The 13,862-nt window shown below is 39.5% G+C and overlaps 1 protein-coding gene across 1 annotated transcript in view; it reads right to left on the reverse strand.

The window, feature by feature from the left end:
• The window catches only part of LOC124544762 (lachesin), a 29,406-nt gene extending 18,274 nt beyond the window's left edge, over positions 1 to 11,132 (reverse strand). Inside the window, exons 1-3 of the mRNA XM_047123437.1 lie at positions 10,908 to 11,132; positions 7,207 to 7,448; positions 5,664 to 5,920 (exon numbers count right to left, since the gene is read on the reverse strand). Coding sequence (XP_046979393.1) covers positions 5,664 to 5,920; positions 7,207 to 7,448; positions 10,908 to 10,953 — 545 coding nt within the window. The 5' untranslated portion in view covers positions 10,954 to 11,132. The remainder of the gene's footprint in view (positions 1 to 5,663; positions 5,921 to 7,206; positions 7,449 to 10,907) is intronic.
• Positions 11,133 to 13,862: the final 2,730 nt, after the last annotated feature.

The following is a 13,862-nucleotide window of genomic DNA, read 5'->3' on the forward strand; positions in this document are numbered from 1 at the left end:
CTGGAATATTCGATGTTTCTATAAATAGCTGCACTTTCCGTCCAGGAGGTTTGTTCTGTTCTGGCTGTCAGTCACTGTCCATAATAAATGTGATTTCAGTGCTAAGGGTTTTACATCATTCCACTGACAACCCCGCTTTCAGATTTGGACATGAATGTGGTGATGATATGACACAGTTTGGTGGAGAAGTTGGGGAATTATCAACACCTACATCAGTGTGACTCCAATTAGGCAATGTAAAAGCCATCATCTACATGGGCGGGGCAGTGTGTATTTTCAGTGGACCAATGGATTCCAAGCCGGCAGTAAGTCCGTTGAACATCAAGCATTCATCAGCGTTTGACCCAGCACATCAGAAGGTAACAGAGAATGCTGAAGAGGTGCATCGATCTTAAGCAACAACCTCTGCCATCAGATGAAAGGCCAGGAAGAATGGACTATGCCAACTTGGATGACACTGCTGTCAAACAACAACCTAGCACCCAACTAACACAGGTACAACCAACTCCCACACAAAGTATGATGCCCCATAGAAGAAGAGGTATTTGGAGGGCAGAGAACACCACACCAGTGTGTCTTCACTGTGGACAACCCAGATGTGTCGTGTGCTACTCCAGAGGAAGAAGGTGAGTTTTCAGCGACTACTACACCCTCGTACATCAACCGTCACAACAGTTCTATTCACGCCAGCCAACCGCACACGATTATAGTCAATCTGTGAGATGAAGCCCATTGCCGCACCCTGGACAAGTTCACTCCCACACTGTAGCAGTTCCCAGTCTCTGAAAAGACATATTGGCCACTCGTCTAGCCACCTACTTCATGAAAACTTGAGATGACCACCTATGGAGGTGAGGCCAGCTCATATGCAAATCCATCAATGACAATAACCAAGATGTAAGGAAATCTCACTGATGTCATTGTCAACAATCAACATGTCTGTGCATTAGTTGATTCACGGGCTTCCCTTTCTGTAATGTTGAATGCCTATTGTCATCATGTAAAGAATACCACATACTCTGTGATACAAAAGTGACTGTGCTCAAAGTAGCAAATGAGAAATACATCTTGCCAAAAGCAACATGTATTTCTCGGAATGTGCTCAAATCCATAAAGGATTTAGACAGAACTTTACACCAAAGCTGGCTGTTGTAGGATAGACACAGTTCCAGTGCAAATTCAGAAAGACACTGAAAATGTGGTAGCTATCGCTTCCACAGTACTGGCTGCAGTACAAACAATTTACTGGCCACAGCTCAGTAAAACTGAGAAACTTTCCACAGCTAATGCTGTCCTGAGCAGTTGCCACATAGCATAGGAACCAGAGTCATGACATCATCAATGCAGTGGAAAAGGCATTGGTAACGTGATTGCTTCACGTCTGAGCCTTGGTCCTGGTTATTGTTATGTGACAGAAACCGGTGCTTCAGGAAAAAAACAGTCCGCAAGTCTTTACGTATCAACCACTATCCACTTTCGGACTTTGCTGCTGCTAGCTGTGGCCCTGTTGTTCATGCCGAGTCCAATGCTGTGGACTTAGTACCCTCCAAACAGTGGGTCACCCTCGGCCCTACCTCACCTGCTGCCAGCATTCTACTCTGGAGGTATACCATTCAAGCCTGGAGCTGTGTAGTCATTCAGCCACCATCGCCTTTGCAGGCAAACTTCTTGCTGCCTACCTCTGCTCATGTGGGCAAACAATGCTGCTGCCACGAGCCATGTCACCTTTGTTCCAGTCGGCGTCCTCTGAGAATCACTGGCATCATCACCCGCCAGCTGCACAACACCAAAACGTGTCAGGCTGGCCGGTGACGGCCATGCCTCCTCACAGTCCATGTACAGTTTATGCTGTGGATGCACTGACTTCTCCAAGTATCATCACAATTGCTGTAGTTGATGAACAATAAATTGATGTTTTAACAATGATGTTTTGACAACAAAACATTGGATGGCTACTGGGCATCCATTCATGGCTCCACTGTACCCTGCCATAGTAAGGTTTGTGGTACCCTGACCTCTAGAGTGCTCTTCAAGTCCTAAATTAACTCTCTACAACCAAGAAAGAGTGCCTTGCAGATGTTTTGGGCTATTGGCAAGTTCTGACTATATTTATTAGGCAAACCATTCACCATTCTGAAGGACCATCATTTTCTACGCTAGCTGAAAAATCCATTAGGCTGACTGGTAAGATGGGCACTAAGGCTTCAAGTTTATGACCTCACAGTGACATACAAAACTGGATGCAAATACAAGGATGTCAACAGTGTTTCAAAGAATCCTTTGGCAGAGCACAGCAGTGTGGATGAAATCTCAGTCATCACTGCACTGAATGATATTGATGCTGAATGCAAGGAAGATCCAGCACTACTGAAAACCAGACAAGCCATGAAGCAGGAGGAGCCAAGCAAAGGAAAATTCCATTTAATGAATGAAGCATTGTACAAGAGAAACTACAATCAAATTTGGCCTAGTGGTTTCTTGTCATTCCAGCTCATCCTGTACTCTCAAGTACAGGATGTACATAAAGTCCGGGAACACTTTCAATCATTTATTGCACAAGAACCAAACATTGTACAGAAACCATATATATGTCATTTTGAAGAGAAATCCTGACCACCACAGTGTAGTTAGGTAATTTGCCGATAGTCAGTGCTAGTTGCAAACATGGCGAGTTCAGGTGCGGAGCAAGCTTTCTGTGTGTTGGAGTTTGACAAAAACAAGTGTGCTACAGCTGTCCAACAGATGTTGAGAACCAAGTACAGTAAGAAGCCACCAACAAGGAAGGCCATTTACCACTGGCACAACAAATTTGCTATGATGGGTTGCTTGTGCCCGGCAAAGAGAAGCGGACACCTCAGTACGAGACACATTCATAAGGAGTACAAAGAAATCGGTGCGTCGCGCAGCCCGTGAACTCGAAATGGCTCCAATGACACCCCAGTTTCATCGGAAGTTCATGTGTACCTAAACACAGAGCCATGCTACAGAAGGGGACAGCTGTTTCATGAAATGGACTCCCCGGTCACCAGATCTCACTCCACGCGACTTTTCCGAGGGGACACATTAAAGATCTGGTGTTTCACCAAATGATGTAGCAGAGCTCCAGGAGAGAATACAGAAAACGACTGCCACAGTCGATGATGCCATGCTGGGTCGGGTACGGTAAGAATTCGATTACCGTATTGACGTCTGCCAGGTCACTCACGGTTCGCATATCGAATGTTTGTAAAATAAACTTTCAGAGTTTCCCTTCAAAATGTGATATGTACGACATCTGTCCAATGTTTAGTTCTTGTGCAATAAATAATTGAAAATGTTCCCAGACTTCATGTACACCCTGTATTTCCATGACGCTATTACATCTGGTCACATGGGATGCATGAAGACTTTAGACACAGTCAGAAGAAGGTATAACTGGTCAGGTCTGTTAGACTCTACATAAGGAAAGTCAATGATAGAACGATGTGCTCCAATTACCTCTGGGGCCTCTGGTACCAATCCAACTTGCAGCAGCACTATTTCAGAGAGTTCAAACCAATCTCTTGGGGATGTTCCCGAATTCAACAAATGGGAATCAGTGGACGATAGTCTGTCACCAAAGCTGTGCCATCTGAAGAGACCACAGAGAGTGTAAAGCTCCTTGCAAGAGATCACTGCCTACCATCCATAGACAAATGGCATCACATAATAATGCTTCAATAAGACACTGGCCGACATACCTTCGGTGTATATTGATGCTGAACAGAGAGTTTAGGATACAATACTGCTCATCATGACATTCAAATATAACACAGTGAATGAAGGCACTATATAAGTTTCACACTGTTCTTTTTGCCCCAAGGTCGTGAGGCAGAAACAATGATGGGTACACTACTCCCATTTCAATTGGACTTACGAACATTAGTAGAAACTAATGTGCCTAAAACTTAGAAAATGTGATAAAGAGAATAAAAAGCAATCACACACTCTTTCCCAATCTCACCTATGATCACCTCCATAATCACACTAGCTAACACACATGGCAACGTTAAGAATGGTCAGATGTTCTAAAACTGTCAACTAAAACACAAGTACGACAAGAGGAAAAATAAATAGATTCACAGGAATATGTGGCTGGCTGATCACTTAAAAAGCCACCCTGACAATACTTTGAAACTGTCACCTTAAAATTTTAGGCAACAAGCCGGACATTGCACAAAAATGGTCCTCTTGCCAGAACAAGAATATACACACCAGACGATTGGTCCTATGTGAAGATGAGTGCATATGGATCCTGGGCACCCATAAGAAAGAAAGAATGCTAAAACACCACATATTGGGCAGTGATATATAGCCCAGGAGACTTGGTTCAGATTTTTACACCTGTGCAGAAAGTAGGACTGTCAGAAAAATTTCTAAAGTGCAACTCGGGCCATATCATATCATTCTTTGCTTGTTGGACACACACATATGAAGTCAAGGAATATGACTGTTCATCAGGAAGACAAAAGAGCAGAGTCACTGCTCATGTCTTCTGGATGAAGATCTACTACAGCCAGAGGCGCACGTCAACGATGGGAGATATCATCATAGTGAAAAGAATGTAACGACACGACCAGAATGCATTCACATGACAGTGTCACCATACAGAGGACCACTGAGGAGATCTAGATCCAGGGTGCTACAATAAATTCCAATGAGAACTTCTGAAAAGGCAGACTACTGTTTCTACAGGAGAGGAGCAATGCCACAAGATATGTAGTGTGCAGTGTGGCGTAGTTGTCGGTGTTGCTGGCAGCGTGCTGTGTTTCACCATTTCAAACCTGACCACCAGCAATTATTTGTTACTTAGTATTTATCTTTTCTAGAAGGTTCTTGAAATATCTTATGCTTGTATACTCTGGAATATTTGATGTTTCTATAAATAGCTGCACTCTCTGTCCTGGTCAGGTCTGCTCTGATGTTCATAATAAATGTGATTTCAATGCTGAGTGTTGAATTTCACTGATGACTCTGCCTTTGGATATGGACTTGAGTGTGATTATGATGCAATAATGTGTGACTGGGACCATGACCAAAAAGTTGAGACCCAAAAGTATTGAATCAAAACACAAACACCAAACAGAACAGAAATTTTATTGTGTGTTACTGTATTGTCAGTTCATCACTCAAATAGTTTATGCATCCTTCCACACAAACTCTCATTGCTTCTAGCACCTTTCAAAGGAAGCAGTTCCACCACAGTTCTGTCCCTTTGTCAGCAGCCAACAGTTTTTTCCACACTTCGATGCAATCTTCAATTACTTTCTGGCCAAGCCTATAATGTATCAGTTATTACCTCTGAGTCATGACATTACAAGAAGAAATAACTTTATGAGACACAGTTTTACTTTTATCCAGTAAGTGAGGCAATAAAAAAGCTTACTGACATCCTGCATGTGTAATATAAGGACGACAGTTGGTGCCAACCAAACTATAGTACATACGTGTCACTGCACATATTGTACAATGATACTTTTAAAATCAGGTTTCGTCACATTTGATCTACATCTCATCATATCTAGTTTCTGTACTCACTACTGTACGTTTCCCCATGTGTTCTTGAAATACGTGATTGACATACGAGTATTGGCAAAAAATATGTAGAACATAACAATAATACCAGAAATTTCAATTTCTCTTACCTATATATAGAGCCTCCAGTAGGAAGGATAGCATTATTCTCACGACGCCAAGAAACACGGGGTGCAGGATAGCCTCCAGCATAACATTCAAGTCTTACAGCCTGTCCCTCACTTACAACTAATGAGCGCGTAGAGTTGTCTGAAATTACAGGTGGACGGCGGACTTGAAGATCTACTTCTGCTGTTATTTTGTTGTTCAAACCAATGATCACTTGGCACTGGTAAAAACCAGCATCAGTCTCTTGAATGTCCTTTATCTGAAAATCATGCACAATTACAAACTGCTCATTTTTATTTCCTGTAACTGTGCCAATTTGTGGCACGCACTAAGAAAAACTAGTGAAAAGAAAATTTGTTTTAAACAGCTAAATATTTTACAAATAAGTCAATGTATTGAATATTTGACATTGACCATGTAACTGAGAAAAAGTTTAGAAATGGTTTGAAACCATGTTTAAGTTTGCTGGAAGTCACTAAGTGCTCTCACTGTCAAAACACCAACGAATATAGTTTGGGCAACTTGTGCTCTGTTTCAAGCAAAAGCTGATTTTCTTCCTTATCTCAATGCTTATGTTGTCACACCGCCTGCACATCATACAATGATATAATTTTGCATGCGCAATAACTGGTATACATGGATAATGTCTGAAAAATGTGTTGCAAGTAAATTTAGTAATAAATTAAATCATCATCCAAGATGCTGATGTTTTACTGCATGAACAGTGTAAATGTAGCAAGTGATAAACTCTTCTTCCTTTCAAGTCTTCTGGGAAGGGCAATGCCAGAAAAAAAGTTTTGTAAAGGTTTGAAATTATGTATAAAATTTATTTAAAATTGCTAAGCGCTCTCATTCTCAAATACTGGATGAATATAGCCTAGGTAACTGGCGCACTGAGTTACGCAGCCTCAAGTTATGTACAAAGCCCATAAGTGTAACACTTGTCTTACTGAGCTGACCTACAACATAAGATTATACCTTTTAATAAGTAGTTTACAACAGCACCTTAATTTTTTATATGAAATATTTAAAATCAATTTTTTGTTGCTCCTGGAAGCTGATAGGAAACCTGTAACCGGACTGTGCACTATGAATCGAGTTAACCGTTTAGTAGCACACATTACATAGGTATACATATTGCTTACACACACACACACACACACACACACACCATAAATTTCTTCTTTATGGAACACAAATGTGGACAGCAGTCAGGTTTTAAAAAGTGTATATTTTATCTCCTTAAACCTATCATTCCTTAACATCATCAGTACTGGCTGAATTTACAGAAAGGATAAAGCAACTCAAACCTTAAGCAGGTCACAGTCACAATACATTTTCCTTATAATTAACATTTTATTGTCATTTCTGTATTTGGTGTACTTGTTTTTAAAGTTTATCTGAAGGATACAGTAATTGTGAAGCCAAGAACACCAGCAGTTATCCATACTATGCAGTGCATTAGTATCTGAAGCCAATATTTTTAACAAAAATAATAGTAATAATCTCCATAGTGTATGTGATACACATTCTCTGTGTACTTACCTGCAAGGTGTATGTTGAACTGGCTGTATCATACCTCAAAGCAAATCGGCTGTCACGAATAATCAATGAACTTCCAGTTGATATAGGTAAGGGATCAACTTGCCTATTACGATCCACTTTCATCCATAGCACAGGATAGTCCTGCGCATACTGCACTGAGCATTCAAGTTCCACAGTGCCACCAATGTCTTTGATTTGTTCTTGTGATATGTATGATATTGTAGGTGTCCGCTGAGCATAAACTGTTTAAACAAAACAATTAACATTAATTAAATTGAATGTCCTGGAGAATACTTAATCTTTGTCAAGACTTCAATTGAGTTCATTCTGCTGGTAGAGCCATTTCTTCCAGTCCCTTGTAACCTTATAGAATAGCATTTTGGGGCAAAATCCTCCTTTAAACAAATGTTTACAATGTAGAAAAGAGCTGCTCAAATAAGACCACGAACTTCCCCACAATTATTCAAAAATGTTATAACACTCACAGAAACTTCCCCACATGTACACAAATGTGTGTAGGCTAGGAGAGCCAAATTTACAGATTTGCACACTAACAGAGTGATGGCTACAACACTGATAACTGTAATGCCTCCCATGTAGAATAGTTAGCACAATGTCCCAGGGATAACACTGGCTCAAAAATCCCCATCCAGTCAGATTTAATGTTTAGGTGATTTTCCTAAATTGCTTAAGGTGGATGCTCACGTTTTCTTTGAAAGGTGATTGCCGACTTCCTTCCTAGTCTTTCCCCAATCAGAGTTTATGCACAATTTCTAATAACATCACTGTTGATGGGATGTTAGTCCTAATGTTCTCTTTTCCTGTACAGAATGAGTAAAAAGAAATTCAACCAAGAAAAATATGAGTTACATTGGAATCCTACATGGATTGTCAGTAGACCTTATGTATCAAGTTATAGGAAGAGGAAAGGAAATTAAGATCAGAATCAAAAATGTTTTACATTTGAGGGATGTTTTAAGTGACTATGTAGCCCCACAGTAATGCTAATCTTTTATAGAAGTCACTGATTATATCCACACGCTGCTAGTGAATAAACCATGTCATTCAAAATCACGTGTCAGCCCTGACTAATGTCATATCAACTCTCAAGATGCAGCACAATTATTATTTCAAAATGGTGACCAATAACCTTAAATGTTTCCATGGTACAATCATATAGACATCAAGTACAGAATCACACAAATTCTTATTAATAAATATTGAAGCTAATGGGACTACTGAAGGAAAAAGAGGGGTTTTGAGCAAGAACAAATAGGCCTATCTAAGATAACAATGGCAAAATCATATCAATAGCAAAATATACATGCCACGACAGAAACAAGAACAAACAATAATTCAAAAAAGCAAAAAATGCACAATACAAGCAACCAAATGGTAACTGGTATCGAAAACATCAGTTGAGCTATATATCTCATCTAGAAAGTCCCAAACCACTACAAAAATCCTAGACCATACCACAAAAAGCCACGAAGCAACAACAATACACATGGTGAAACAATCGTGAAAACTAACAAAATGTGGTACTGACAACATCAGCTAACCTATATTGCATAACTTAAAACACTAATACTAATACACAGAGATTAAAACTTACAAAACAAAAGTAAGTTCAACAAAACCAAGAATCAAATGTATTAGATGCCAACTTCCCCATGAATGTGGGATTGAGACACATAGGTAACACAAAAAAGAGACCAAACAACAGTAATACAATTACACAATTCACAAACCACTTTAAAAACAAAGAAACAATAAGAACACACAGCTCAATAAAAAGAAAACAATGTCATTTATGAAACCTCACCCTCCCCACCCAAACAAACCTGCCACCATTTGAATTTAACACTCAAGCCAGGGCCTGCAAATGACTCACTGCCCACAACCAAATGGCCCCCTTCATGTACTTTTTGATGTTTTTTGTATCTGATGCAGTGTGGAGAAAAGACCAATAGGGATTTTTATTATTATTTACACATTATCTGTCTCCTTTCTTATGAAGTAAACCCTTTCAACATTGTTTCAGTTTTCGAGAAGTTTTTTTGTTATAAACATTCTACAAATAATTCTGCATTTTCCTTAATGTGTCACAACTCCTCAGCTACAGCTATTTCTTTGACATAGCACCATCTCCAGGCCTCAAATAGTTCTCTATGTCTCATCTTGCATTACTTCCGATAAGCATAATTAAGAATGTTTCAGTTCCTCTTGTGAATTATCAGAATGTTTATATTGGTATCTTGGACTTTTGGACAATTTGTTTGTGCTATCAACTTTTGTGCTTCCTAACACATATGCTGAAATATGATGTCTACTCAACCCCTTTCTTCCCTTCAAATTTATTGTTTTTTAACTGTTTTCTATTCTGAATTTTTACTACTTCTTAACACTTCCTCGTGAAGGTATTTATGATGAGTTTTGTCTGATTCTGATTGAACATGGTCTGTATGAAGTTATTATTTCCTTCAAAAATTTTCATTAGTTTGCAATTATATCATCTGCAATAAAAGTTCTTTGACTAACTTCCTCTCTGTTAATTAATATGTTACTCCTTTCACCTATGTCAGTCTGATACAAAACTGATGAATGTCCAGTCTGCTGAAATCATGAACTGTCATCACTTTACCAATTAACATAAGCTCTGTAGGCCTATGTCAAGCATCAAACAACGCCCTTTGTAAACGTTATCCAGAAAAATATAGAGTCCAAAAGCCGACATGCATATGAGTGATTGTCACAAACATAACAATAATAATCATAGCAGCAGACGATGAAAGCACGAGATGTCCTGTGTGCTATTGTAGTGTGTGCAGTGATTAGCGTCCAGAAGCTCACAGACTAGACATTCATTATTGACACATATTTTATCGAATGAAGTGGTCTTAGAACTTTGCTTGGCTATGCCAACTGTCACTCTGTGGCTCCCTGTACCTTGTGACATAGCATTTATGGAAGTGTGAGTCTCTAATCGATTCAAGCAGACTACTGGACTTTTCATTCAGCTTTTATTATAATTAGTTTTAATACCTCTATTGAAACACTGTTGTACTGTATGAATTGTCAATCGGTTATGTATAAGTACCTTAGCTGTGACTGCCCCAGCTTTAAAATTATCTGTACGTTGATATTACCATAGATTTCAAAGTTGGAAAATGTGTTGCTTGAAGTTTAATCTGATATCCAACATTAGATAACCTTTCCATCAGCTTGATATCCATGTCGTTTCCCATACGATTGTTCACATGCTAGTATCTAATTTTACAAAGTGTCGTACAAGTTAGAGAAGGGAAAATATTTGAAAATGGTTCAGCACTCATGATATCAATTGTTAATAGTGTAAATTACAGCTGATTCTGTTATCACACAGCAATCAATATTCGAAATTCATTACCATGCGCGACTATCGAAAAAAATTTAGATATGTTGGTAATCACAGTGTTGTCTGCAACTATTTACCTAAATTCTTCGTCGCAAAAAGTGTACTAATACAAATAGTTATGCAAAATATGAACGGCTCAGAGTACAAAACTCATACATGGGCATGAAAGCTATAAAAACTAAAAATCTCCAGGTGCATGAAAATATTTTATTGTGTCCTAAACCCGCGAAATTTTTATTCGTTGACTGCCACAGCAAATTGCTTATAAGAGGTTGCATTAACTAGAAACAAAGATTAAACTTACCAACAGAGAAGAAACCGACCCAAATCGTAAACAGCCGTAAATCCATTTTAATAGTCACAACCGAAAAAAAAGTTCTTACGCAGTCAATCAACACCTACAGACCTAGCCAACAACTAACCGCTTCACACATCTACACCGCCAGTTTTACTTAACAGTTGCTATGGTTTTGCAACAAAACAAAAGTAAACACTTCCTTGACAAATGGCGGAGACCAAACACACCCAGTTACAGAGATGTTAGTACTGAATCATCAGACAAAATCAAAGATGTTAGATCGATCGAATATAACATGGAGGTAAGAATAAGGGGAAATGGCACTACGTATCCCAGCCGTACTACGTTTTGAAGCCATGGGGGCGTGGCTCGCTGCCATGACACTCTGACCAAAACATTGCCAGTGTGCTATAGCGCTGCGTGTATTACAGTCGCTAATTGCACCATATACGCATGTAACGTCATCAGATTGGTTGTTTCAAAGTTTTTGTTTAAAATAAAATCTCGTAAAGGCGAAATTCCGCGTTTCTTCTCATTAAAAATAGTTCTTAATGTAATATTACGAATAGCTAGCCTTCAATGTAAACGATACAATTTTGTTAATTCAGTAATAAACGTGTATCACAAACTAAATAATAGAGACTAAAACTAAGTTAGCTATACCCTCCCTCCAAAGCCCCATAAATACCTCTTGTTTGTAATACGTACTGGGACATTTCAGTTACGTTACACTACTGGGAAACATGGTTCATTACCACCAATATTTACTGAAATACGGTACATAGAATGGCAAATCTACACAGTGTCCTGTTTAGGCCAATACTTTACGCCAGTTAATGTAGTGTTAGCTTTTAATTTGGTACATGATGAAGACAAAGTGAGTTACTCAACACTTCGATTATCGACGATACGTATGTATTATACTGAAACGTAGGTTTGCCTTTCCTTAATCTTTCTTCTAAGATAAGTCGTAAGATCAGTATTGCTTCACGTGTTCCAACATTTCTACGGAATTCAAACTGATCTTCCCTGAGGTCAGCTTCTACCAGTTTTTCCATTCGTCTGTAAATAATTCGTGTTAGTATTTTGCAGCTGTTACTTATTAAACTGATAGTTCGGTAATTTTCACATCTGTCAACTCCTGCTTTCTGTGGGATTGGAATTATTATATTCTTCTTGAAGTCTGAGGGTGAACTTGAAAACTAAGAATTTAATTCTTTGAATTAACATACCTTATGCAAATGTTTTGGGTGTGTAGAGAAAACTTATAGTAAAGCGTTTTCTCGGAGCCTTACTGTTGAAAGGGAGGTTCGGTCTATGTCCTCTTCTCGGAAATGCTGAGAACATATAGTGCTCCATTTAGACGCACGCCAATTCTTCCTCCTCACGGCATTCTCCCACAGAGCTTTTCGACTTTCATTTTTAGAAAATCTAAAATCATACAGGAGAAAAACACGCTATGGTACAAGTGCCGATGTAGCACACGTTCATTCACAATAAAGTTGTAAAATCACACTTAACGAGACAACTTACACATGAAATGTTATTCCTTTCTATTTCGCATCACAATCAGAACGATTCGTACATCCGAACACCACACAAGTCACCATAATAGCGCAAAATCCTTCCAAAAGCGAGCGACAAGCCTATGCACACAAGCTTACAGCAGCAATGTTTTGGTCGGATTGAGATGGCTACCCTCGGCTTCACATAGCTTCACAGCTGTGACGTCACAGCGTCTCCCTCTATTCTTACCTCCATGTAATATAACGTCAGCGAACAAGATAGTCCGAGGGTAGAAAAACGGTGGTTTGACGCTTCCCGGAACGTCCTGCCACGTTTTGGAACACCGAAGATCAGAGGAATTCCTGAGCAGCCACGCTACATACAGATAGTAGGTGCAACCACAATGGAGGGGTATCTGTTGAGAGGCCAGACAAACGTGTGGTTGCTGAAGAGGGGCAGCAGCCTTTTCAGTAGTTGTAAGGGCAACAGTCTGGATGATTGACTGATCTGGCCTTGTAACACTAACCAAAACGTCCTTGCTGTGCTTGTACTGCGAACGGCTGAAAGCAAGGGGAAACTACGTCCGTAATTTTTCCCGAGGGCATGCAGCTTTACTGTATGGTTAAATGATGATGGCGTCCTCTTGGGTAAAATATTCCGGACGTAAAATTGTCCCCCATTCGGATCTCCGGTCGGGGAGTACTCAAGAGGATGTCATTATCAGGAGAAAGAAAACTGGTGTTCTACGGATCGGAGCGTGGAATGTCAGATTCCTTAATCGGGCAGGTAGGTTAGAAAATTTAAAAAGGGAAATGGATAGGTTAAAGTTAGATATAGTGAGAATTAGTGAAGTTCGGTGGCAGGAGGAACAAGACTTTTGGTCAGGTGAATACAGGGTTATAAATACAAAATCAAATAGGGGTAATGCAGGAGTAGGAATAGGAATGCGGGTAAGCTACTACAAACAGCATAGTGAACGCATTATTGTGGCCAAGACAGACACGAAGCCCACACCTACTACAGTAGTACAAGTTTATATGCCAACTAGCTCTGCAGATGATGAAGAAATTGAAGAAATGTATGATGAAATAAAAGAAATTATTCAGATTGTGAAGGGAGACGAAAATAGTCATGGGTGACTGGAATTCGGCAGTAGGAAAAGGGAGAGAAGGAAACGTAGTAGGTGAATGTGGATTGGGGGAAGAAATGAAAGAGGAAGCAGCCTGGTATAATTCTGCACAGAGCAGAACTTAATCATAGCTAACACTTGGTTCAAGAATCATGAAAGAAGGTTGTATACATGGAAGAAGCCTGGAGATACTGACAGGTTTCAGATAGATTATATAATGGTAAGACAGAGATTTAGGAACTAGGTTTTAAATTGTAAGACGTTTCCAGGGGCAGATGTGGATTCTGACGACAATCTATTGGTTATGAACTGCAGATTAAAATTGA

The sequence above is a fragment of the Schistocerca americana genome, chromosome 8, assembly GCF_021461395.2.
Source record: "Schistocerca americana isolate TAMUIC-IGC-003095 chromosome 8, iqSchAmer2.1, whole genome shotgun sequence".
NCBI classification, from domain to species: Eukaryota; Metazoa; Arthropoda; class Insecta; order Orthoptera; family Acrididae; genus Schistocerca; species Schistocerca americana.